Source organism: Ursus americanus, chromosome 21, assembly GCF_024610735.1.
Source record: "Ursus americanus isolate L20-20 chromosome 21, mUrsAme1.1.p, whole genome shotgun sequence".
Taxonomy (NCBI): Eukaryota; Metazoa; Chordata; class Mammalia; order Carnivora; family Ursidae; genus Ursus; species Ursus americanus.
In genome coordinates, this window is record NC_142147.1 from 44,892,744 (window position 1) to 44,919,138 (window position 26,395).

The window sequence follows — 26,395 nt, forward strand, 5'->3', positions numbered from 1 at the left end:
TGGTGGACGCAAGAGGCACCGTCTATGATAGAAAGATCTGGAAAGCACTAGGTTCCTGCAGTGAGAGACTGGTTCGGTACCTCAAGGTGCATCCACACAAGGGGACACCAAGCAGCTACTTGAAAAGGAAGCTCTTTCTGATAAGCACATTAAAAGGCATTTAACATCACTGGCCATAGGGGAAATGCAAATCAAAGCCACAATAATATGATATCATTTCTACACCCACTAGGATGGCCAGTGATTGTGATTGTCTTTTCGACTAAAAGACAATGTGGGAGTGAGCGTGTGGAGAAATTAGAACCCTCATACAGCGCTGGTAGAAATGCTAAGTGGCACGGTCGCTTTGGAAGACAGTCCAGCTGTTCCTCAAAGGGTTAAAATAAAATCAGCGTAGAGCCCAGCAAATCAACTCCCAGCGATTGTACCCAAGAGAACTGAAAACTTGTCCACACAGACACTCCTACGCTGGGTGTTCAGAGCGGTATTAACTTATAAAGGCCAAAAAGTGGCAACGACCTACATGTCCATCATCCTGACACACAAAATGGGAAAGATCCACATACTGCAACATTTTCCAACAATTCTGGAGAAACGAAGTACTATGGAAGATCTATGGCATAACATGGATGCACCTCAAAAAAACACGTTAAGTGAAAGAAACCAGACACAGAAGGCCACGTACTATGTGATTCCATTCATAGGAAATGTCTAGAAAAGGCAAATCTATAGAGACAGATTAGTGGTTGCCCAGGGCTTGGAGTGGGGGGCAGACTGTGGGAGGCCTTGGGGAATGATGGTTAAGGGGTATGGGTGTCTCTCTGTGTAACGAAAAAATCCTAAAAGTCTAGTGATAGATGCACAACTCTGTAAATAACTAAAAGCCATTGAATTGTGCGCTTTAAATGAGGGAGTGGATATGTGAATTATATCTCAATAAAGTATGTGCGTCTATGTGGTTTTTTTTTAAAAGAAGCTCGTTATGCACTGAGAAGAAATGATCTCCAGGATATATTAAGCCAAAAAAACAAAGCACAAAACTGCCATATATGCTACTGAGTGGGAAAACATAGTTATATTTGTAAATGAAATTCTTCTGGAAGGACACATACACCCCGGAATCTCCAGAGAGAACTGGATGACCCAGAGTAGGAGAGAGAATTGTGTTTAATTGTTAAGAGATACAAAAAAAGCACAAAGAATAATACAATGAACACCTGTGTGTCCAACGCCCAACTTTAAAAACCATTCCTATACTGTTGTTGTTGTTTTTTTAAGATTTTATTTTTAAGTAATCTCTACACCCAGCGTGGGGCTCAAACTCACGAGCCTGCGATCAAGAGTCGCGTGCCCCACTGCCTGAGCCAGCCGGGCGCCCCCACCTTTCCTACTGTTGAATCTCTTTGTGCCCTCTCCAATCACACCCCACCCCACCCTTGGAGGGAACCATTATCCCACATTTGGAGTGTATCATTCCTACGCATTTCATACATTTACAACATTTTAAATAGTAAAGTGATTACATTCTTAATAAATATTTAAGTAGTAAATAGTTCGCGTATTTTAAAACTACACACATTCTTCTTCAGTTTGCTTTTTGCACTCAACGTTTTTGCTTTATTCATATCGATAGGCGCGACGCTAGTTAACTTCCATTGATGTACAATATGCCGCATCCAGAACATCGTACAGTACATTCGATATTGACGGGTAATTTGTCCAGATGGCCACAAAACGATCTCTCTTTCCGGGAAACACGGACACTCCTGTCCTTGAGAGGCAGGGTCTATGGTCCCTTCCCCTTGAATCTGGGCAGCAGCGAAGCAACGTGACTTCCCGTGCTAGCTTAGAACAGGCAGTACGGTCTTCCCTAGCTCTCCTGAGCAGCGCGCTGTTGGAACCCAGCCACCGTGCAGTGAGGAAGCCCGGGCCGCGTGGAGAAGCCATATGTGGGCACCCTGGCTGACAGCCCGAGCTGGGGTCTGAGCTAAGTGCCAGTATCAGTTAACCACCAAACGACTGGGAAAGCTTTCAAGAGGACACTGGCCCCAGCCCGTATCTTACTGCAACCACACAAGAGCCCCCAAGTGACACAGTCTAACTGAGCCCAGTCCATCCCCAGAGCCATGAGAGGTAATAATTATTGATCTAAGCCGGTAAGTTTTGAGGTGATTCATTGTGCATTAGATAATTGGAACAACTAGGCCCCGTTGTGTCCATTCTCCAGTTGAGGGATATCCGGATTGCTTCCAAGTTAATGCTATTACAAACAGTGATCCTATGAACGCTCTCATACGTGTCTCTGTATGTATGTGAAGTTTCTCCAGAATGGTAATGGCCAGGTGGGGGAGTATCACATCTTCAATTATACTACAACCTACCAAATTATCTTCCAAAATGGTTGATACCAACTGACACTCCCAAAGCAGTGTACCATACTCCCATCGCTCCAACACTGGGGACTTTAAATGTTTTGCCAATCTCCTGGGCACAAAACAGTCTTGTTGTATATGTCTTTTTGTACTTTTGAATTTTTTACTGTTTGCATGAATCGATCCCAAATAAACATTGAAACGTAGGCTAATACATTCTTGCTTTCCTATTTTGAATATGCTTTACATATTGGGGTTCCATATTAAGATTGCATTTTTTAGAAAAGGAGGTGTTGCTCCAGTCGCGATGAGCACACCTCATGCCTAGATCTGGGTTTTGATTCTTAGTTACCATTCTAATAAAATAAGCTGGGGCTCTTGGAGAAATGGCGGACTCTAGGACCAGGGCAGGGAGTATACAAGATGACCTTGGAGTATCTGCGGTGCCCGAAAGTACGGAATACTAAAAATAAAAACACAAACAAAAACACTCACCACCCAATAATGGAAGTCGGTCAAAGGACCCAGGAGCCAACTGCAAAAGTCCCCAAATGCCAGAGCTAAGTAATATGAACAAAACAAATCAAGTAGTATTGGATTATATAACCCAAAATATAAAATACCCACGAGCTCATACTGACGAAAATAAAATGATTGAATAAGTTAACAGAGAAAAGAGACACAATTCCCTTGCAGAAGAATTCCCAGATTTACTTATAATTTATGTCAGTACTTTGCCCTCAAGCAGGTGAACCGTAAGCCCCGTGCTCCTTGGGTGTGGGCTGGGCGGAGTGACTGACTTCCTCTCAAAGAGTTCAGTATGGAACAGGAGAGGAACTTGACAGTGGAGAAATCTGGCAAACGGTAGGTAATCAAGCCAGGTGGTCAAGGTTAGTATCAATGGTGATCCATCCCGTGGACAGTATGTACCCTAGACATGATGGGATAAAATGCCACTTCACCTCTGAGCGCTTCCTCTGAAAAACACATAACCCTGGTCTAATAATGAGAAAGACAAATCCCAACTGAGGGACAATCTCTAATAGACCTGCCCAGTATTCTTCAAAACTGTCAAGGTCATCAAAGACTGCCACAACCAAGAGGGGCCTAAGGAGGCCTGACAAGTTGCTATGTGTCTACACAAATGTTGGACAACACGAATGTAACGGGGGCTCCTGGAACAGAAAAGGCTAAACTAAGGAAGAGACTAAGGAAATCTGAATAACTATGGGCTGTAATATATCAATATTGGTTCATTCGTTATAACGAATGAACCACACTACTGTAAAATGCTAGTAATAGGGAAAACTGGGTGTGGGGTAGGCGGGAGCTTTGTCCTGAGTGTACGACTCAATTTTCCTGTAGGTCTAAAACTGTTCTTCAAAATGAAGTCTGTTCTAAAAAAATAAAATCTTAAAACACAAATGTAAAAAGGTGAGGCTCCTGGTCCTGACATCAAACCCAGTCCTACCACTTGCCAGCTGGGTCAGGCTATGCCTTTTTGGTGAAGTCTGCAGAGGGCCCCGAGTTCACAAAGCAGGTCAAGTTCAGTGTAGGGGATCATCGGGCCTTCAAAGGCAGGTGCATAGAAGCAGCACTCACCAAACTAAGTCAGCTCAGATCCCCAAAGGAGGGAAAAGAGGTATCGAGGTCACAGCCCAATGCCCGGCCCATGCGGGTGGCACCAGGCTGAGACACGGGAGGGAGGGGCAGTGGGGCTGCCTGCCACAGGCACCCGAAGTTCCCATCTTGCTTTTGCGTCTCCTGGTGGGAGATACCAAAGGAGGTGACCTCATCCCACAACCACCAGCCAAACAGAAGCATCCCCCCGGGGTTGGCTCAGGTCTGGCTCTGTGATTTACCATGAGCCTAGGCCCACTGTACCTCCAGCTCACATCTATTCATGGGATGAGAATAGGAAGTCCCTGACCTTCATGATGCTGCCCTTTCCCTGAGGACTCGGTGAGTCTGTCAACTTCGCAGAGCACTTAGTATTTCCTGGCACAAAGGTGTGGTCAGTCTTAGCTCTCAGCATTCCCCGACCTGCTTTGTCTGGGGGTCTCCAGCTAGAAGAGTCCAACGGCTCTGAAGTCCTTTTAGGAATGCGGCACCAAGTGCATTGCCCCAATATCGGTATTTGCACTGAAGTGATATAATTGGAATTCTGAACTGATCCCACATGCGGCAAGGTTATCTATCCATTGAAGCACTGCTTGTAATAGCAAGAGACTGGAAGCAACCTGAATTCCCTTCCAGAAAGGGCTGGTTAAGTAAATATACATGTGTGCTTATATACATGTTACTATATCTTCCTCTGCCCGTATGCCAATAGGAGTGTGTGTGTGTGTGTGTGTGTGTGCATGCAAAGTACATATACCATAAATACATCTCTGGAAGGATTCCTCAAAATATTGGGGATACTGGTGGCCTCTGGAACCGGGGGGCTAGGAGACTCAGGAAGGAACTCTTCACCCTAAAGCCTTTTGTATCTTTTGCATTTTGAACCATGTGAATATAGTATACTCAAAAATATTTAAATACAACCAGAGGAAAAACAGCACACTGCTGTGGGTCACAGATGTGGGGGTTGGTGTGGGGGCATCGCCAAAATCAAATGGCAGGGACTCTGTGGCTCTGGAGCAGCTGGGAGCCATGGGTGTCTGGTCCGGTCCAGCCAGCAGACGGCAGCGGGATGGGGTGTGCGGCATCCCGAAGCTGCAAATGCTTCCTATGGCAAGTTGATGTGGTGGGGGGCACGCGTACACGGAGATAACTCTAGAAAATCCAAAACCACTAACCTAGGACCCCACAGTCATCTTTCGGAAAGGTCCTTGTTTCCAACCCGCAATCAAGACAACACAGTGTAGGGGTCAAGGGGCGAGACTCCCGGTCAGCGGGGGGAGACCCTGGGCATTATACTCCCCTCTGGGCATCCTTAAAGTATGCAACAGAGATACGACTTCCCTCACGCAGGGGAGCCTTTCATGGTCAAGTGCGCTATTCGTGTTTTTACATCATTACACATCAAGAAGTTACCCCGGTGCTCTTAAATTTAGTAACCGGAAGCCTTCCTACTAACCCTGGCAGTTGCTAAAATGAATGACTGGGGAAACAAATCCAAGAGTCGAAGAACAGCAAGGAAAGTGCGGAGGCGTGTGAGCCCCTCCTTGTGGCCCCACCAGCACGAAGGGGCGGCCTCCGGAATCACCTCTGTCCACATCTGCCACCCTCCTGACGTCCGACCTCAAGCAGTGCCCCGTGGGCCTCGCCTGGGCCCTACCACCGGCCCTCACACCGAAGCCCAGCCCTGCACACCCCAGGCCCCGTGCTTGGCCCGCTGTCCGACACACAGCAGCCCCCTCGACGTGACACAAATAAACAGACCATCGGCTCAGGAAGATGACACAGGTCTGGGGACGGAAGGTTGTGACAGTTATACAACAACGGGAATGTACTTAATGCCACTGGACGGGGCCCATACAGATGGTTAAAATGGTCAATCCTATGCTATGTATATTTTACCACAGTAAAAAGGATGGATGAAGTCTCACCTCATCCTCACCTGCTCTTAGGTCTCCCAAGCCGCAGCCCACTCCTTGCTAATCACATCAGTTCTGTTCTCTACATGAGAAAAGGGCCCCCAATTCCCTTCTGGGCCCTCTCCTGTCTCTATGCTCCTTTCCGGCTGGTGTCGCCAGGCCCTCAGCTTTGAACGCACAGTCCCCTGAGTGCTCCCCGAAGCTGCTGGTCTCCAGCCCAGGTGCCCCACCCTCCGAGTCCCAGCAGCCCAGTGCACTCCTGTCCCCGGCTCCTCCCTCCCCAAACTCTTAGTGTCCACAAACAGCACCTCCAGCTAGACGCTCCCGTCTCTCCTCTAGGTGATCCCTGCCCCCTGCGCCCCAACTTCCCATCCATCTGCGCTGCCCGCGGCTCCTCTGAAGCCCATCCGCCTCCCTCCTCCCCACGTTTCACCCCACGCCACCTTCCTTTCTTGTCCTGGCTTCTGCACGACTGCCTCCCTGCTCCGTGGGGGGTGTGTGCACGGGAGTCCCCAGCTGTGGGGAGGGCAGGGGTATTGCCCTCCCCACAACTTATCCCCCCACAGGGGCAAAGCCATCTTCATAAAAGGCAACTCAGACCATCACCCGCCAGCTTTAAACCCTCCCACACTTCTCGGGGCTTATGGAAGATGTCCGAATTCCTCACCTCGGGTCACAAGGCCCCAGGTCATCTGGTCCCTGCCCACTTGCCCCAACCGGTGCTCTGTGGCAGGCCCCTCGCTCCCTGGCCAGCCCCCTCAGCCTTTGTGTTCCTTGCTCCTCCTACCGCAGACCCTTTGCCCTGGCTGTGTCCCCTGCCTGGACCCTCTCTCCTCCTGCACCTCACACAGCCGCTTCTGATCGTTCCCAGCTCAGCCCTTACCTCACCTCCCCTGAAAGGCCTTCTTTACCCCCAACATCGGGAAAGGCCCTGGCCACTTCTGCTCCTCCCTCCCATTCTTTCAACAGCTTGATCCCTCTACCGCCATCTCCCTGGCCAGAGAGGTAAGCCACACAGGCAGGGGCTGGTCTGCCTTGCTGCCGATGGACCCCCAGCTCCTAGGACAGGCCCGGCACAGGGTAGCGGCCGTGCAGCAGTGAACAGATGTATGATCAGATCAACGGGAACCCCACTGCCTCACAAGGGATCGTGCAGTTTGGAAAGCCACCAACAGGCAGAGTGGCAGTAACAGGTGAACTATACAGAGGGCAAGGACAGTGACAGAACCACTACAGCTGGGTGAGGGGAAGAGGAAGTCCAACTGAACGGTGAGTGTGACCATTACTCCTTTCAGCTGGGGGCCTGGAGCAAAGACATGGCCCACGTGGAGCCTTGACCTTCAGGGAGCTTGGCCTCCAGAGACAGAGCCCAACCCTTCGCTGGCACCCCCGCTTACATCGTGCTTTGTGTGAAAAACCACCCTGTGACTCACCCTGAAGGAGGGGAGGGAAACGGTTTGAAAGTCACAAAAATATATTAAAACAGCTGTTTTCTTCTCTCTCTCTCTATCTCTCTCTCTCTCTCTCTCGGCACTGGCCTCCCTTCCCGGTGACCCTTGTCCATCACCCGCCACAGGCTTTCAGAGAAAAAGATGCCCAGGGCAGGAAAACAGAGGCGCCCCGCTGCAGCCCAGGGTCGGGGGAGGTCCCTCCAGCCTGGGCGTGAGGACAGCTAACAGTCTCTACAGGCTCGACGCCACCGCCGACGAGGGGGCCGCTGGGAGACCGGAGGTGCAGGAGGGTCAGGCAGGACGCAGCACACAGTCGGGCCTTGCCACGGGGACAGAAAACAGAAGAGAAATGAACAGTGTGAAGAGAGGGAGAGACAGAGAAGTTAAAGGAGAGGGGAGAGGGGGCAGAAAGGGGAGGGGGCAGAGGGGCGAGGGGAAGTCGGGGCATCGGCACAGTGGGGGGATTCTGGGGGACTGGGGAGGCCAGGGAACTGGGGTGGAGGCAGCAGATGCTGCCAAGGGGCAGGCAGGGGAACGGAGGAGGGAACAGAGCACTTGGCTCTGGTAGAGGTAGAAAAGTGGGTCCTGCCAAGGCCACAGTCAGAGAGGAAAGAACAACGGACATGAGAAAGGAAAGTCCTAGAGCAGCAAGGCCAGGTCACAGCGACCATCTCAGACTCAGAACACTGGGGTGACTCCCCAGAAAGCTCGGCCGGCTTGAACGCCTGAGGGAGACAAGCAGTCATCCGGGAGCCAGCAGAAGGCTGGGCCAGCCTCACGGGGGCCTCTGCCGGAGCCAGGAGCCTGGAGAGGGGCCTGCGCCCCACCCAGAGGCTAGAAGGTCCTGCGGCCCAGTCTTTTGAACACGCTCACTGTGCCCGCATGGTCCATCTGGGCACCCAGGCCCTCGCTGGAGCTGCTCCCCCGGGGCCCCACCAGAGTCCTCTTAATGGTGACCTTGACCTCGGCCAAGGACTTACTCTTGGTGCTCGTGACCTGGCTGTCCTGGGCCTCGGGCACAAGGGCAGCCTTGCCCAGTCTCTGGATGATGCTGACTTTGGACAGGGACTCCGGCTTCCTCTCAAGCCCAGGGCGTGAGGAAAGGGCCAGGCGCCGCAGTGTCGGGGTGGCAGCCGTCGTGGCGGAGCTTGTGGCCTTGGCTTTGACAGTCAGTGCTGGCTGGGGACTGGGTTTGGCTGGGCCCCGGCCCAGCTTCTTCAGGACCCCAGCATACTGCAGGACAGAGCTGCTGCTGTCATTGTCGCTGTCCCAAGCCAGATCCTCGTCCATCTCTGGGGTGGCCCCCAGGCGGCTGAAGACTCCTGTGGGCTGCAGGGGTCAGAGACGGGACAAGTGAGTCATTTAGTCATTCAACACACGTGTGTGCAGAGCTGCCTCACTGTGCCTGGCCTCGCTGGGAGAAACACCCATCAGTGACACGGTGACACCCTAGCCAGTGGTGAGAGCCACGACAGGGGATATCCAGGGAGCTGGCAGAGCCCAAAGGAGACTCCTGACCTTGGCTGAAGTTCAGGAGCGACTCCCTGGACAAGGGACATCTGAGATGAGATCTGAAAGTTCTGGCAAGTAGGTCTAATAAAGATGGGAAGAGAGAGGGCAGGCCACACACAGAGAGAAGACTATTTGCAAAGGTCTGCAGGGGACCATGACTAAAGACCAATTTGGTCATTCACTCAACAGGTATATCTCCTGAGTCCCGACTGTCCCTGGCCCTGCCCTCAGGGGGCTCATAGTCCAGTGGGGGAGACAGAACCTGGCAGCGGAAATGACACAAACAACTCCCTAATTACAACACTGGTGCGTTCTCCGTTAGAGACGGGAGTGCTGGCGAGCGGGAGAGAGGGAGCCTCGCCTCCTCTGGGAGTTCAGGGGCGCCTTCTCCGAGGTGCTGATGTGTAAGCCAGGCCCTCAAGGATGAAGCGGGCGGAGAAAAGAACAAGGGCCAAGCCCCCAAGGCAGGAATAAGAACCGTAGGTATGGAGCACTCGCTCTGTGCTAAGCTCTTTACGTGGCTGCATCTTCAAGCCACCCCATCCCAAGTGTCATTATCATGCTCATGGTAAGATTCCAGGGGGTGAGAAAAAGGTCGGGTAAGCCCTGGTGAGCAAGGGACGGAGAGGCAGGAAACGCAGCTGGGGAGCTCCGGCGCAATTCATCGAAGGTGACATTTAAAGCGTGCCCACCACGCATCGGCTGCCCCCCAGCACCGTGTAGGTCTATCTCACTTAATCCTCACAACCGCCTGACAAGGTGGGTACTAGACAGATAAGGAAACTGAGGTACAAGGAGCTTAAGTGACACGGCCAAGGCCATGCAGCCAGGGAGCGGCAGAGCTGGATTCACGCCAGGCAGGGCTCAGGCCATGTGCTCCTAACCACACAGCGTCCCTGGGGCCTGCAGGCCAAGGCAAGAGGGCAGCATTCATCCTGACCACAGGGCGAAGCATCTGACGGGGGGCAGATGTCCTGCGGGTGGGGGAGAGCAGGAGATGGGGGGAGGTGGCAGAGCAGGGAAGACAGATGGAGCCATCACTGGAGCCTGCGTGGAATGGGGGCACTGGGGCATCCCGGAGACAGGGGCTGGGAGAGGAGTCCCTTTAGGGCAAGATGCTGAGGCCAGTCTGGGATATGGAGGTGGAGTGGCCCGAGGGCGGCATGCAGGAGCTGGCCAGACCCCAGGAGAGAGGTCAAGGTGCAAAGAAGGGAACTGAGGCTGTTAAGGTAGGTGAGGCGGCTCGGGGAGTATGAGGGGTTAAATGAGGGATCAACACCCGCAAGAAAGACAAATTAGAGAACCTCAGGCGGTTTCCCCATTTCCAACTCACTTTACTCCCCGTCGTCGTGTCTGCCTTGGTCTCCGCGCCAAGACGGTCAAACACGGACGTTCTCTGGAGACCTGGGAGGGAAGTGAGCGCTCAGCAAGCACCTGCTAAGCCACGCATGGAGCCCAGGCCTGGCCGAGCACCGTGCATTGTGCAGACGAGCAAGGGGACCCACAGCTAGTCCAGGCCCAGGCAGCTCTGGTCCAGGCAGCCACAGACTCTATGTCTACACCCTGGCTAACACTGACCCACACGTCTCTGGCTGGTGCCAAATGTGGGAAGAATCCACTGAAATCTACCCTTGGGCTCCTCGAGACTATACAGGTTCAAAAAAATGTGTGTGTGAGGGAAGGGTTCTTAATCCCTACTTGTTCCCTTCACTCTTTTTGGGGTCATGGGCCTCTGAGAGCCTGCTGACTGGTGATAAGCCCTCTCCCTAAATCCCAACCTATATAGCCACTGCAAGAATGTTTACTAAATCATGATCTATAAATATGACGCAAATATTAAATGACCATTAAAAAGAATGAAAGTATGGGGCGCCTGGGTGGCTCCGTCAGCGAAGCGTCTGCCTTTGGCTCAGGTCATGATCCCAGGGTCCTGGGATGGAGTCCTGCATTAGGCTCCCTGCTCAGCAGGCAGTCTGCTTCTCCCTCTGCCCCTCCCCTGCCCCTCCCCTCTCTCACTCTCTAATAAATAAATAAAATCTTTAAAATAAATACATAATAAAAAATAAAAAGAGCGAAAGCAGATCCACATGTACCCAGGTGAAAAGACCTCAATACAAAAGTTCTAGAATGGGGTGCCTGAATGGCTCAGCTAGTTAAGCATCTGCCTTTGGTTCAGGTCATGATCCCAGGGTAGTGGGATTAGGCCTGGCATGGGGCTCCCTGTTCGTTGGGGAGTCTGCTTCTGACCTCTCCCCGCACCCCCACGCCCCGCTCATGCTCTCTCTCCCCCTCAAAGAAAAAAAATCTTAAAAAAAAAAAGTTCTAGAACAATGCCTACAGGATGATGCTATTTGTGATTTAAAAAAAACATGTATAAATGTACAAATACACGCGTGCAAGCTCACAGATGCTGGTCTGGGTAGGTTAACGATGGCATGGGATATGGGAGGGAGGGGACAGAGTCAGTTGGTACTGTATATTCTTCTGCACCATATGAATGTTTTTCCATGAGGACACATACAATATTCTAAAGGAACACTGTGGGGAGGACCTTCTCTGTACCGCAGCTACAGACTGAACCTCAACCAGGCTCCTCTGGTTCATATGACGGTTCCCATGCTTTGGGCACCTGCCCTCAGCCACGCACGGTCCCCTCTTCACAGACAGGCAATCATGGAGTCCAAGCCCCCACCCCTTGGGGAAGAGGTGCCAGCCGAGGCACGAAGGAACTCTGCTACACTAACTGCAGGACAACAGGGTGGTGGTCGTGACACGTCCTCCTCCTCTATGGCCACGATCACCGTTCCCTTGGTCCAAGGTCCCCTGGATCTCACTAGAGCCTGCTTCTCGGCCAGTGCCTGCAGGGCGTGACCAACCCCACACCATGCAGCAAAAGGGAAATGCAGTCTCTACACCAAAGGGCGCCCCTGCCAGGCCGATACCTTTCGCCGCCTGCTGCTGCTCCAGGATCTTGCGGGTCCGGGGGGTGGTGCCTTTGGGCATGTTGATGATGTACTTCCCCTCCATCTCGGCAGTGACCCGGCGCCGCTTGGTGGGAACAGCCAGGCTCTCCTCCTCCCGGCGGGCCAGGGCTGCTGGGGAGGATGGGGCTAGTGAGCATCTTCTGGGATGGAATGTTCTGGGTTGGAGGCTAGACGCCCAGCGAAGGGCACAAATGTGCCCTTTATCTCCATGTTTTCAAATGACTGTAATCCTTATTTTCCCAACCACCACTGACTCTGAACCACCAAGAAATTCAGAGGGCTCGACACAACAGGGTTGTCCATGGCGCTCAGAATCCCCACGTGGTGGCAGGCCTCGCAAGGCTCCCTGTGGCTCTGTCCCTGCCCCCAGGAGGCTGACCTCCCAGCCCAGCCAGAATCCCCTCAAAAGGGGGAAACTGCTGGGTGATGGAAAGGTTCAAGAGCTCTAGCAAGGTAGCGGTTTCACAGGTTCTAATCATTTTTTAAGTTAATCAAGCTGTATACTTACAATTTGTGCATTCTTCATAAGTAAATTATACCTCAATTAGATTGGGAAAAAAAAAAAAAGAATCTCCTCAACACATTTGAGCCGGTCACTCCCAGGCTCACCGTCTTTTCAATACTTCAGAAATGAATTTTAACTTTCTTACTCATGACACACAAATCAAAAAGGCCAGAGACGGGGAGGAGGCGCTTCTCAACACACACAGCATAAAGGAAGCACGGGCGGCGGGGCTGGCCAGGGCACAATGGGGCTGGCCATGAGAAGAGCCAAGCCCCCTCCCTGGGCCTCGGTTTCCACCTGTGCCAAGATCTTTGCTGTGGGGGTGGGTCCAACAAAGGCAGGACAGTGGAGCAGACAGCAGGAGGGCTTGGAAGCCCAAAGGCCGGAGTCCTATTCCCAGCTTTCAAGCTGAGACCTGGAAGAGGAACAGAGGCCAAGCACAGAAAAGTCTTTGGAGGAAGAGTGTGTTGGAAGAAGGGGACATCAGGGCAAAGGCCCACAACAGGAAGGAGCCTGGAAGGGACCCGAGGGAGGGAGTGAGAGGAAGAGCTACAGGAGATGGATTCACATTATACAGAACCTATAAGGCCACGTGGGAAGATGTCTTTATTACTGGGACCATGGGCAGCTCTGGAGAATTCTAGCCCAGGGTGAGAGGATCAGGTCAAGGGTCTGGAAGGATCCTCCTGGCTGCTGAGAGGAAATGGTAGCTTCCTGACCTCTGACCCCTGCATCAAGCCCAGGGCCTGACCCCAGTGTGGGCCTTGGTGAGCATCTGTGAAGAGACAGAGCCACCTACAGTCCGCAGCACTGTACTGGACACTTAGGACTTTGTTAAGAGGGCAATGTCAATGTTAAGTGTTCTTTCCACAATAAAAATTTTTAAAAAATCTAAAACGACTGAACCGACCACTGAGAACCGCAGCGCACCTGCACCGTTAGGTGCACTGTCTCACGGGCTTCCCGCTGTCCCCGTTCTACAGACTGGGAAAGCAAGGCCCACAGAGGTGCAGGGGCTTGACCCAGACTGAACACTTTGGACACCCTGTGGTCTTTAAAGCACCTTGCGACACTGGGAACGTGACCTCCGAATAGCATCTGCCAATCCACCTTCACCCCCGCTCCTCCTGCCATCCGCCCAAGTCCCCTCACCGGCAGCCTTGGCACTCTTCGCTGCCATCTTGTTGGACACGGTGACCGAGATCTTGGAGGTGCTGGTGTCCGGCCGCCTGGGGGGAGTGCCGGGTGGGGAGTCGCGGTTCAGGCTGTTGGCGATCATTCGAGAGGCAGCTGCGGGGAGGAAAGGGGAAAGTCCAGTCATGCCGAGGGCCCGGGGATGGAGGCCAGGACGGAGAAGGCAAGCCTTGGGACTGAATGGGGAAGGGGCAGCTGGAGTCACGCTGTGGCTGCACAGCCATGATGGGGGTGCTTGGGGGTGGGCCAGTCTAACCAGGAGCTAGCCCACCCCTCGCTGCGTGGGGACCTTTCCCGAGACCCTAGACCAACCTGGTTCCTGTCACACCTCACCAAGTCTCCCAGCTCCACTTTGGCCAAGCTGGTCTGGATATCTTCCCCCCAGCAAGCACACACCTCTTCAGAGCACATGCTATTCCCTCGACCTGGCATGCAGTTCCCCGAGTACCAACCAGCTTGCTCTGGCTCTGCACTCAGGTCTCCTCTCTCCTCCTCAGAGACAGCTTCCCAGGCCACTCCGCCAACCTCCACCAGCCTGACCCTGCGCTAGGCTTGCTTTGGCTTGACACTGAATGACACAGATTTGTCTACTGGTGGGCTTTCCCGTGAGTATGCGGGCCCCACCAGGAGACAACGCCTGTTTATTTCTGTATCCCCAGTGGTTGTAACAGTTCCTGGCACTTCACATCTACTGGAAAAGATGAACACTCTCACAGAAAATCCCAACGTCCCTACCAGAGAACAGGATGTACTGCAAACCAATTTTATAGGTGAGGAAGTGGGGACTCTGGGAGGGGGTCCCTCCGCCAGGCCCCTGAGCAATGGTGAGTCCAGCTCCAGGGGGGCTGTGGGAATACATATGGTGACCTCACTCTGGGGATGAGGGACAGGAGTGGGGGCTGTCTCTGGCCGCCCTGGAGCAGAAGGAAGGATCGCAGGGCACCAGGGGGGAGCTACAGCATGCACATGGGAGGGCCAGCCCCAGCATGGGAAGGACACAGGTTTTGCCTCCAGGGCAGGGCAGATGGTTCTAGGGCCCGGGTTTCAAAAGCTCTTGGAGAAGAGCTTCATGCTGCCCTGGCTCCCTCCACAGTCCTGGTGATCCCCACCCCCACCCCCCACCCCTTTCAGATTTTGGTATTCCATGCTACCCACTCCCAAAAGCCTTCCCTTTTTCTGCTATGTGCTCTCTCTCAAAACCTGCTGAAATCCAACATACTGACCCTCGATGTGTTACTACAATTTTATCTTGCTTGGTTGGTTTTTGAAATTATAGCGATAGCATACAGAAAAAAAAAGATCAAACCCACACAGGCCACTTAACAAAAAGTCAACTCCCACATACCCATCACCCAGGTCAAGAATTGGAGCCTTCCTGGCACCCGGAAGTCCGGGAATTGGCCCTTCCCAATCAGACCACCTCCTTCCCCCAACCAGGAAAAAATGGTTGGTTTTCAGCTCTGCTCACTCCCCTGGTAATGACCGGCATATATCCTTGCACAATTTTCCCAAGACTCTTCTTCAGACAGCTCCGAAGCCGGACAGGAGTGGCTTTCTGGTGAGCTATGCAGAATCTGTCCTGGGACGACTGGGATGTTCTGCTATAGAAAGTAAGCAGTTGAGAGGCCCTGGCCGCCAGAGGGAAACGTCTTGCTTGAAAGGGGTAAGGGATATGATGTTTCATCATGACAGGTAAGCGCCGTTTGGGTAGAAAAGAAACAACTGTCTTTGCCCTAATGAATCCAAGCTGTAGTCAGATGTCAGACACACACAGATATAGACACACATATTCAAAAGCGTATATTATAAAGCATATCCAAGTGAGTGTACCAAGAACGCTGTTCTGGAACATTCTTCCCCACTTCCTTTTCCTCTTTGCCTGTTTCCCCTATTCCTCCCAATTGCCTATTTTCTCCACTAGTATTTTTGTTAGTTTTAATTTTTTACATTTGTTTTAAACGGAGGCATTCAAAAGGGTATAAAACATACGTACTATCTGACTTCAGTTATGTACACTTGACAGACTAGCAAAAAGGACTAACAAAAATAGATCATCTCTGCTGTGAGAAATCAGGGTAATGGGTGCCCTGGAGAGGGGGCGGTGACACTGGTCAGGTTTCTGTTTCTGGATTTGGACACTGCTGGCCACATGGCTGCTGTGCCTGTGGAAAGTGATTCAGCTGCACCTTCATGAGCGGGAAGCTTTCCTGTACGTAAGTTCAGGCAGACGTTGCAGAAAAGAACTCCAATTTGTTCAGCCTCCCTTTGTCCATGCCTTTGGGTGGGCACTGCCCACATCGACACTGGGCTCGGCCATGTGATGGGCTTTGGCCAATGAGACAAGAGCAAGTGTTACACAAGCAGAAGCTTAAGAGGTGCTTTGCACATTGGGGCCTGCCCTCTCATGCTCTCTGGGGAACCCTGCGATCGGCACTGGGTGGACGAGCTCAGGCTCGCCTGCTGGAAAACAAGCGACATGTGGCCCAGTCCCCTCTGTCAGCCCAGATGACATCAAGCCAACCACCAGACATGTGAGTGAGGCCATGCTAGATCACCCAGCCTCAACCGAGCTGATAGGTGACCACTGAGATCAGCTGAGCTGGCCCAGAGAACTGACCGGCCAGGTCATAAAATCATGAGAAATAAAAGTCAGTGCTTTAAATCAGCTTGGCCCTTGTTAAGCAGCAAAGGCTAATACACATATTAGATTTTTAAAGTTTATTTTTGGGGGGATGCCTGGGTGGCTTAGTCGGTAAAGCCTCTGCCTTCAGCTCAGGTCATGATCCCAGGGTCCTGGGATCGAGTGCCGTGTTGGGCTCCCTGCTCGGCGGGGTGTCTGCTTCTCCCCCTGCCCTGCTGATCCCCCTGCTTGTGCTCTCTCTCTCTCCCTCTCTCTCTGACAAATAAATAATAAATAAAGTCTTTAAAAAGACAAGCAGGGGGAGCAGCAGGCAGAGGGAGAAGAAGCAGACTCCCCGCCAAGCAGGTAGCCCAACACGGCACTCGATCCCATGACCTGAGCCGAAGGCAGACGCTTCAGCGACTGAGCCACCCAGGCATCCCATAAAGTTTATTTTTCTTAAAAAAGGTATCACACTGCTGAAAAAAAAACCAAACATATAAATATAGTCTGTTCTCACCATTCACGGATTCCCTATTTGCAGATTCGCCTCTTCACTAAAACTGATTCATAATCCCACAACCAATACTTGTGGTGCTTTCATGGTCATTCAAGCACTGAACAGTGAAAAACCTGAGTCACCCGACACGTGCTCGCCCCCTGAAGTCAAGCAAGGGGACGCTCCGCCTTCTTGTGTCAGTTCTCACACATTAAACAAGTAGCCTTCTCGCAGTCTATTTCGAGCCATGTTTTTACATTTTTGTGCTTTTTGTTAGTGATTTTGATGTTTACAATGGCCCCCAAGTACAGTGATGAAGTGCTTTCTAGGATTCCCAAGTGACATGCCTTACGGAGAAAATGTATGTTAGATTCGCTTCCTCCAGGCACGAGTCATAGTGCTGCTCGCCCAGAGCTTGATGTTAACGCATCCACAACATGTAACAAATGAAATGTCTTTAAAAATAGAAACACGCATAAGGTAAGGTCTGTACTGATCGGTGGGCAAAAATGTTGTAACCAGAGGCTCGCAGGAACCTAACCTTGTGTTTCCTCTAGGAGCAGCGATCATGTACTCACTAGCTCTGTGTTCGCAGTGACTTAACAGAACGGCCACTAGTGAAAATCGGTGGCTGAGAGAACCTCAGATGGCTTTGTTTCACCCCTGCAGGCTCCCGGTGTGACCTCCTGACAGCTAAACTACATGAATAAAGGGAAGGAACTCTAGGTAGGTGAGACTCACCGCTAGAGGCGCCTCGGCGAATCTCGCCTGGGAGGGGGCTGGGGCTGCAGGGCACTGACTCAGTGGCAGCTTTGCACATGTCCTGTAAAAAAAAAAAACAAAAAAAACAGGTGTCTGGGTTACCACAGGGACCAGGGCACGAGGTGGGGAATAGAAATCTGAGCAACACTGGGGGAGATCAGAGCCTGAGCTGCTAGAGAAGAGACTTCAGACCATTTCACTCCTGGTGTAGTTAGAGGGAGCGTGCTAACGTTCGTTTCTTAGCTTTGACAAACGTACCGCGGCTACATGCGGTGCTAACATTAGGGGAAGCAGGGTGAAGGAGATACTGACACTTTCTCTACTGTTGTCAGAACTTTCCCTAAAATTGTTCCCGAATTTAAAAGTTTAAAGGGAAAAAAAGCTTTGCTCAGTGACCTTCTCTGCGATGACTCAGGGAACGGCCCTGACTTGAGACAGCCCTCATTGCGGGGTCCTGGCTGGAGGATGAAGGCCTGGTGAGGGCCTGTCCTTAGGTGGGGGAAGCAGCCAGCGTTTGGTGAAGTGGAGCGTCTGAGAGCACAGCTCTGAGGCAAGCTTCCTTCTCAGTCGAGTGGAGTGAGCAATAAATCAGTTAGCGTATATAAAGGACGGAGACAGGACCTGGCAGGCTATGGTAAGCCTTGGTAAGTGTCAGCTATCAAGATTCAGTGAGCTCTTCATTCCGGGTCTGGCGCTCGGTGCCTCATATGCTATCTGGTAGGTGGCCACAGCTCCCCTACACAGCAGTGGAGTATGAAAAGCCTGTTTCAGAGAGACTCGGGGAGCTAAAGATCACTCGTCTAAGGTCACTGTAAGTGGAGGGGCCAAGAATGGAATAACCATGTTGTTGGCCAAGTTACCGACTGAGTCCCACAGGGGGAGCTCCTGTCCTGGGGACAGAGAAGAGTCCTGCTACTGATGATTATCACCAGGTAGATGAGAACCAGTAATGATAACAGAAAGCCTTTACTGAGGCCCCACTATTTACACTGTACTGGGGCTTTATTTCACTTAATACTTAACAACCATCTTGCAAGATAGGACTGCCTGTCTGCATTCTACCAATGGAGAAAGAAAGGCTCCGAGAGGTTAGGCAACATGCCCAATGTCACAACCAGCCTTGGAACTCAGGTCTGCCTGCTTTTGCTTCCAAGCCTCCCGCTGGCTCTGCTACCACCCCTCCACCGCACCCTAAACCCAGGGACCAAGGGGCTGGGCAGCGCACCCACCTGGCGGTGCACCACCTTGGCATGCTTGAGGATGGCGATGATGTCGCCCACCACAGTCACGCCCAGCTCGTTCATGATCTCTTTGTTGAGATCCAGCAGCATGCTCTTCTGGATCCTGCAGAGGAGGGTCAGCAGTGAGGCAACAAGTGGGCCGGGACGGATGGGCCAGCCAGCTCCCGTCTCCCCCCACCTCTCCCCTCCTCTCTCCAAGTGCTGCTCTGTCCCCTCGGCCCCCTTACCTATTATCCACAAACATCACGGCGTAATTGACAGCAGGCCCCGGAGGAATGCCGGCTTCCTTAAAGAACTGGATCCACTCGGAAGTGGCTGGGGGGTGGACAGGGCTCATTATTCCCATTATTCTCTCCAGAGAAGAGCAGCCGCAAAACCACAAGAGCAGCAGCTCCCACAAATTAAATGCTCACCGCATACCAGGCCCTGGCTGAGCGCTTCACACGGACGGTAGAACTCAGCCTGCCCAACAACCCTGCAAGGAGCTCGGCAGCCTTAGGACTCCCTCACTCTGCCAACGAGGAGTCTGAGGCAGGGACAGGTCGGGCAACTGGCCTCAGGCCGCACTGCTAACATGAAGCCCGTGTGCTTCCGTGCAGCCCTTCTGCTCACAGCCCTGCCCTGTCCTGGGCTGCGAGCCACCGCCATCATCCCCTCACGTGGCCAATGCCCGAGTTCAGGGAGCTTGGGACCCTGGGTTCTCTGCCCTGGTCCCCATCAGCAGACCCAGCTCCTGAGGGTGACAGGATCCACAAGTGAACAGAGAGAAGGGACGCAGGGCCGGCCTGTGGGCATCAGCAAGCCCTCTCCTCACCACAGAAGCAGGAAGCACAGGCTTTGGCACCTGGGTTTGAATTCTGACTCTGCCACCTCCTGGCTAAGGGTCAATGGGAAGTTAACGTTTGGTGTCTGCTTCCTCCTCTGTAAATTTAGGCTAATACACTCAGTAAGGATTTACTGAGTACTTGGCACAGGCCAGGTCCCATTCTAGGCACCGGGGATTCCACGGCACAAGACAAAGTCCCTGACCTCATCGGGCTCACATTCTAGTGATAATGCCCACATCCTTGGATCACTGCGCAGACTTGGTGAGAGAGGTCCCATAAAGGACTTTAAGTGACACCTGGCTCAGGGGACAACCTCAACTCATAGCAGCTGCTACTATTCTTACTCTGTCACCACTACCAAGGCCAAGGCCAAGACCAGGGACGTACCCACCCATGAAGCTTTATTGTTTCTAAACTTCTCTGTTGGCCTCTTAGGTATGACCTTCAAACTGACCTTGGTCTGGCTAATGGGTGTTAGATAAGATCACTAATTCTAAGAACTTTCTTTTCACATTTTAACATCTCTGAAACCAAGAGCCATCCCACAATCAATGGTGTGCCCTGGTTTCAATGGCAAAACTTTTTTCTTTCTCATCGTATGTAGCACTACACCCAGCAGTCAAAACAAGAAATTTGCTACTGCTATGCCCATTTTGCTTGCAACACCGCTGAGGCTCACAGCGGAGAAAGAGACTCTGGTCTAGGTGACTTCAGGGCTCGGGCGCAGGCCCAGGCCCACCCCTCTGCCCATAGGCCCGTCTCCCCAGGATTGAGGCAGGTGAGGCTCTCATGCCCTTAGGACTTCTGCCACCAGCCCAGAGGACAGGGGGCCTTCTTCTGCCTTACACAGGCACTATCCATCTGCCCAGGCATGGGGCCCTGGGTTCTATCAGCCCAAAGCAGGCAACTTCATCTATTAAAAAAAAACCACATAATGATTCCACTTATATGAAAAAAAACCACATAATGATTCCACTTATATGAAATGTCCAGAACAGGTAAACATCTATAGAAATCTACGAGACAGAAAGCAGATTAGTGGTTGCCAGGGGCCAGCAGGGAAAAGAGGATGACTATCAGTTAATGGGTATGGGGGCTTCGGGGGGAGTGATGAAAAGGTTTTGAAACTGATTGTGCTGCTGGTTGCAGAACTCTGAACACAGAATATAAACACCATTGAATTGTATACTTTAAATAGGGGACTTTCATAAAATGTGAACCGTATCTCAATTACACTGTCATTAAGAAGGGAAAAGGGGCCACATCGTTTGGGGGTGGCTAGCTGCCTAAAGCAAAGTCAAGGAACTGCAAATGTCCCCACATCGGGCCCTTGCCATCTTTTCATGTCCTACTGAAGAGGAAAATATGCTGCCGAGTAAACAGTCAGGAAATATGCTGCCAAGTAAACCCCCACTCCGGAAAGCGTTAAGAGGGAGCCACACAGTCCATGTGTGTCATGGACTCAGTGACATAAGGCTTGCCACACACAGCAGGAGACACGCACTGGAATATTCCCAGTGGCTCATCTGTAGCAGCCCCAACCCAGAAGCAATGCAGGATCCACGGACAGAAGCAGAGAAACCAACGGCGGTCACTCACGCAGTAAACGCTAGACAGCAGCCCAGGGGAAGAACTGCAGCCGCGCACAGCAACGGAGACAACTCCCGGCCGTGGTGTGGAGCAACTGAAGCCTCACCCAGATCAAGAAATAAAACATTTCCAATGTCCCAGAAGCCCCCCCTTCCCCAACCACATTCCCTACGCAGTGATGTCTCTCCAGTTCTCCAGGGCAACCATCACCTTCCAACAGCACGGATTGGTTTGGCCTGCTATGCTTTATAGAAATGGAAACATAAAGGGCGTAGTCGGGCCTTCGCTTTCTAATTGCTATTATGACCACACAAAGATGTTTTATGTACTTCTCTATACGTACAAAGCTCAAAAGATGTACAGCCACCCACTAACCTCTGTGCTCTGGCAATCCCAAAATGCAGAGCTTAAAGAAAATATAGTGATGAGGCTTGTGAGAATCCTAATGGCTAACATTGTCAGGAACCATGCCCAAGGTCTGATTGCAATAACCTCCTTAATCCTTACAACAGCCCAGGACGTAGGGACTGTTAGTATCTCCATTTTACAGGTGAGAAAACCGAGGCTCTGCTGGACTCCATATCACAAGTTCTTTAAGGTTAGACTCTGCCGTCAGGAGGCCAAGATACAGACAGAGTCGCTAGGCCCAGGGCAGGCCGGGGCCCCGCCTCCACGGTCCTCAGAGAACAGCTGTTCCTGCCAATGACCTGGCCCTCCCTCCCCCACCTCGTCTCCCCTCACCAAGGTCATACCTCAGAAAGGGCAGTGGGGAGGGGAAGCCCCGGGGAGAAGGCCACAGACTCACCCATAGTCACTGAGACCATCGTCTCCCCAGCTCTGGTGCTGCTCCCGGGAGCCTGGAAGAGAGAACAAGGGGAGAAGGCCCATGAGTTGCCGCAAGCTGTGAGTATTTGTCCCTCCCTCGCCGCCTGTCTGCCCGCCCGCCTGCCGCCCGCCTGTGCCTGCCGGCCAGAGGAGAGTGCCTGGGCTGGGGGCTCAGAGCCCAGGAATAGCCTGAACAGCTGGCAGGAAGTCAGCCTGGGACAGAGCTGCCACCACAACCATCACTGCTGCCTGGGACAAGGCCCAGGGATGGCAAATGTCTACAGCTCCATCCCTACACACCTCAAAAGTTTCTGGCTGGGATAAGAGAGTGAGAGGAGAGGAAAAAAAAGACACACACACCCCCCACTCAAGACTTTAACCATTAGTCATCCATTCACAAATTATTTACCGACAACCTACAACATGCGAGGCACTATTCTAGGAGCTAAAGATACTGAGGTGAACAAAAATACAGAGCATGGCATCTAGGAGGGGACAGGGGAAGGGGGACGAGAGAGTAAACAAGCCAAAACGGATCACGATACAGTGAGTCGGAAAGCCCTCGGTGTCATGCAGAACACAGGGAGGGCCTGGCAAGGGAGGGAGGGGTTGTGATTCAAAACAGGACAGGGGAGATTGCTCTAAAGCGACATTCAGAGACCCGAAGGAGGTGGAGGAGTGAGCCCTGTGGTTTTATAGAGGAAGAGTGTTCCAGGAGAAGGTACAGCAAGTCCAGTGTCCTGAGCCAGGAGCCCATCTCGCATGGGTGCAGGACTGCCCGGGGCCAGGGTGACTGCAGCGCAGTGAGTGAGGGGACGGGGTGGGGGGGTGGGGGGAGGCGAGCAGGAGGATCTAAGGGCAGAGAGGTGGGCCGCCATGTCACAAGGGGCTTCGGACAAGAAATGGAAAACCAACGTCTGCTTAGGTAAGACGAGCAGGTGCCAGAGAGCTGTTAAGGATATAGTAGCACCAATGGGGACTTTCCCCCTGAACATTACTGGGCGCCTGGGTGGCTCAGTCAGTGAAGCATCTGTCTTCAGCTCAGGTCATGATCCCAGGGCCGTGGGATCGAGCACCAAGTTGGGCTCCTGGCTCAGCAGGGAGTCGCTTTTCCCTGTCCCTCTGCTGCTTCCCCTGCTTGTGTTCTCTCACTCTCTCTGTCAAATAAATAAAATCTTACAAAAAACAAAAAAGAAAAAAGAAGGGAAACTAAAGGGAAGAACTTCCTTGCCTGATGATTTCGCTGCGATCTGCCTCCAGGACCACTCGGCCCACTCAGCCCTCCCACCCTTCTCTGGCCCTGCCCTCTCCTCCAAGCCGTCTGCCCTCTTCCTTCACTCTGCTCCCTTCTACCCACTCCAGCCCAATTCTTTTTCTTTTTTTTAAGATTTTATTTATTTGAGAGAGAGAGAGCACGAGAGTGGGAGGAGGGGCAGAAGGACAAGCAGACTCCCCACTGAGCAAGGAGCCCAATGTGGGGCTCGATCCCAGGACCCTGACATCATGACCTGAGCCAAAGGCAGACGCTTAACCAACCAAGCCACCCAGGCGCCCTCCGGCCCCCAATTCTGATCCTTCTCCCTCACCCTTCCTCCAGTTGCTCCATAGGATACAAAAAACCCTTCTGCTCACTGCCACACACAATCTGTGGCCCTCCCTGCCCCCATTCTAATGGGACAACAGAGATGGTATGAGAGTAAAGACTCGGAAACCAGACTGCGGGGTTCAAATCTGGCTCTACCACATCCTAGCTGCGTGGCCTCACCGAGCTACTTCACCGCTTGGGCCTGGTGTCCCCACCTGGAAATCAGGACAGAACAGACGTTACTTCCCTCGGAGGACTGCTGGAATGCCAGATGAGTTTCTACGCTCGGAGCAGCTGAGGCAGTGCCTGTGTGCCCTAAGATTCTGGAAGACTTGGCTATTCTTACCTCCCTGGCCTCCCGTCCTAGACTTTCCTCCGACACCGAAGGGCTTCACCTGCCTCCCGGTTTGCCCACAGAAGCTCACCTGTGCCTGGAATGCTTTCTTATCCTGTCCTCCTGGCAAGCTCTCCTTCACTCTGTTTGGCTGTCACCCGCTCTGTGAGGCTTTCCCAAAGTCTCCAGATGTGAGACTCTCCCCTCTGCCTCCAACTGGGGTTCATTCTGACCCTCTCTGGCTGCTGTTGCCTCTCTTAATGATAAACAGGACCACAGACATCACTCTGCCCCGTACTTGACTCCTAAGATCTACTTTGCCTTCTGGATTTTGCCACTGGGACAAAGACAATGCCACCAGCATCTCTCAAAGGGCAGGGCATGGCCAGGCTTCACTATGTTGGACAAACAGATGACATGTCACATACCAAGCACTGATTATGCACCAGGACCGGAGCCAGGCATCATGCTGACACTTCACAACCTCCTCATGAGGGAGGACTATTATTAGCCCCATTTTAATTGATGAAAAAAACCCAACTCATTGAGGTACAGTCACTGTCAAATGCCACATCTACCAAGTAGTCACCAGGATTTGAAAACAAGTTCTCCCTGATTCCACTGCCCATTCAGTAACTCTTGTTGAAAGCTTACGTGCCAGGCACTGAGTATACACAGCTCGGTCTCTCCTCACAAACACCCGGGGGAAAAAAGTTAAAATGATCCCCATGTTATAAATGAGAGTGACAGGTCCAAGGTTACACAGCAAGGAACTGTAGGGCCAGGATTTGAACCCAAATCAGTCCAATGCCAAGCGCTGTGGTCAGTCTTTGCCAAGGTGTCAGTTAATGCTTACCAGAAGCCTTTGAGAACTGGTATCCTCTCCCTATAGCTGCAGAAGTCCCCCTGCTGGACTCAATTGTCTCTCTCCTCCATTAATAGCCCATCTCCAGCGCTGATTTCCTGAACAGTGAGAACTGGAACATTAATAATAATAGCAAATGACAGTTCCTAAAACTCAAGTAATTACCACATATCAGACTCCCCTGGTAAACCCTTGAAAGGCTTGGATCTACATCCCGACTTTACCACTTCCGAACCCCACCCCTGGGGGCCAGTGGCTTAACCTTTCTGGATCTCACTTTCCTCAACCACAAAACAAGAATGACAGGAGTATCTATTCTTAAAATGGTTGGAAGAATGAAGTGACTTCATAAATGGTTGGAAGGATGAAGTGTTTATGAAGTGTCTTTTAAGGACACAAGTCCTTAAAACAATGCTGGGCAGGTGATAAGTGCCATCTATGTACATATGCATCAAATAAATCAATCTCCAGTGAGCTAGAGAAGGGTAGGACAGTCACTGACCTAACGTCAGCCACATGCAAAATGTGAGCGAAGAACAGAGTATAACTTGACAGTGTCCGTGGGACTGTGATATTCCCTTGTCAATTCTTTCAGCTTCTGTCTACAATTTAAATAGACTATTCTGCTTCTGTTGATTTCAGGTTACGTTTTCGTTCTTTTTGCGGCCAGCAATGCTAGTTTCCCATTAGTACGCCAATATGAAATTTCCTTCTCAAATTAATTGACTGGAGGAAAATGTATCAGTCGTTTTAAAGAAAAAGAAAAATCTAAATGTATGAAATCCGGCAAAATTGGTCAAATAGGAAGTGGCAGGATGTCAATTTGCCCAATTCCAGATCCCGAGTTATTCCTATTGCTGTCTCTGAGCTTCCTTCTACCCTCTACTTCCCTGGAAGTCCCAGCTACACCAATAACTCTCAGAATCATTACTATCATAGTCCCAATACATTGAGCTCCTACTCAATACTGTGCGAAGCCCTGTGCTAAGGGATTTACACGCACATTTCATCAGTATTCTCACAACGACCCTATGAGAGGACTATTAACTCTCATTGTATAGATTAGGGAAACGAGGTCCAGAGAGGTTCAGGCACAGGCCCACCGCCACAAAGCTGGGCTGGGACTTGAACCCAAATCGGCGGGTCTCCAACTGCGTGCTCCCACACCCAGATCTTCCACGCCAAGCGCAAACATTATCGTCGGCACAACACTAACAATAATAGTATAGTAACGAAGTGTGCAGTGTGCTAGGCGTTTAACTAGGGTCTCCGACATGCACGAGCAGACCTCTCACTTTAACCCATAGGGAGGACGCTACAGTCAGATTCTGGCCCTCATTCTACAGAGGAGGAAACTGAGGTTCAGAGAGAAAGAAGTCGCTTGTCTGGGCCGCACAGCGACGCCGAGACTGATTCTGCAACCAGGACGTCATCCATCCCCTCCGCATCCTGCCCGGTCTCACCACCCCGTGGCCCGCGCCTCACCTGACCCTCCGAGCCCGCGCCCACACGCGCTGCCCGCCCTCCCTCCCGGCGGCGCCAACTGTCAGACCCTCCTCCTTCGGCCCGGCAGCCCACCCCGGAAGTACCGCCCTCGCCACCGGAAGCCGGACCGACCAGCCCGCGGCCGCTCTAGCCAGCCGGACCGCCACCAGCGAGAGTGAGGCCGCAACCGTCACGTGACCTCCCC

The 26,395-nt window shown here is 52.1% G+C and overlaps 1 protein-coding gene across 10 annotated transcripts; it reads right to left on the bottom strand.

Moving 5' to 3' along the window:
* Window positions 1-1,589: 1,589 nt before the first annotated feature.
* Window positions 1,590-26,279, bottom strand: C21H19orf47 (chromosome 21 C19orf47 homolog). 10 transcript variants are annotated; one of them, XM_045785257.2, is made up of 11 exons: window positions 26,191-26,279; window positions 24,697-24,803; window positions 23,687-23,721; window positions 21,902-21,953; window positions 18,907-18,994; window positions 18,668-18,782; window positions 17,418-17,499; window positions 13,516-13,653; window positions 11,817-11,969; window positions 10,208-10,278; window positions 7,707-8,691 (listed from the first exon to the last, which is right to left on the bottom strand). In XM_045785257.2, the coding sequence occupies exons 4-11, from the start codon at window positions 21,918-21,920 to the stop codon at window positions 8,197-8,199; spliced, it is 1,161 nt and encodes a 386-aa protein (XP_045641213.1). In that variant the 5' UTR covers window positions 21,921-21,953; window positions 23,687-23,721; window positions 24,697-24,803; window positions 26,191-26,279; the 3' UTR covers window positions 7,707-8,196. The 10 variants fall into 10 exon arrangements, with proteins under 10 accessions (XP_045641230.1, XP_045641221.1, XP_045641213.1 ...); XM_087870795.1 differs by lacking the exon at window positions 23,687-23,721 and adding an exon at window positions 21,106-21,190 and having other exon boundaries at window positions 24,697-24,817; window positions 26,191-26,214; XM_087870792.1 differs by having other exon boundaries at window positions 24,697-24,817; window positions 26,191-26,212.
* Between the last annotated feature and the right edge of the window lie 116 nt (window positions 26,280-26,395).

Bases quoted from the DNA above. Each gene is read 5' to 3' on its own strand.
- C21H19orf47 (XM_045785230.2), bottom strand. The intron at 13,654-17,417 runs GTGAGTCTCACC...TCCTCCCCGCAG, and splicing joins TCGCCGAGGCGCCTCTAGCG to CTGCCTCTCGAATGATCGCC. The intron at 10,279-11,816 runs GTATCGGCCTGG...CTTCCCTCCCAG, and splicing joins GCAGCAGCAGGCGGCGAAAG to GTCTCCAGAGAACGTCCGTG.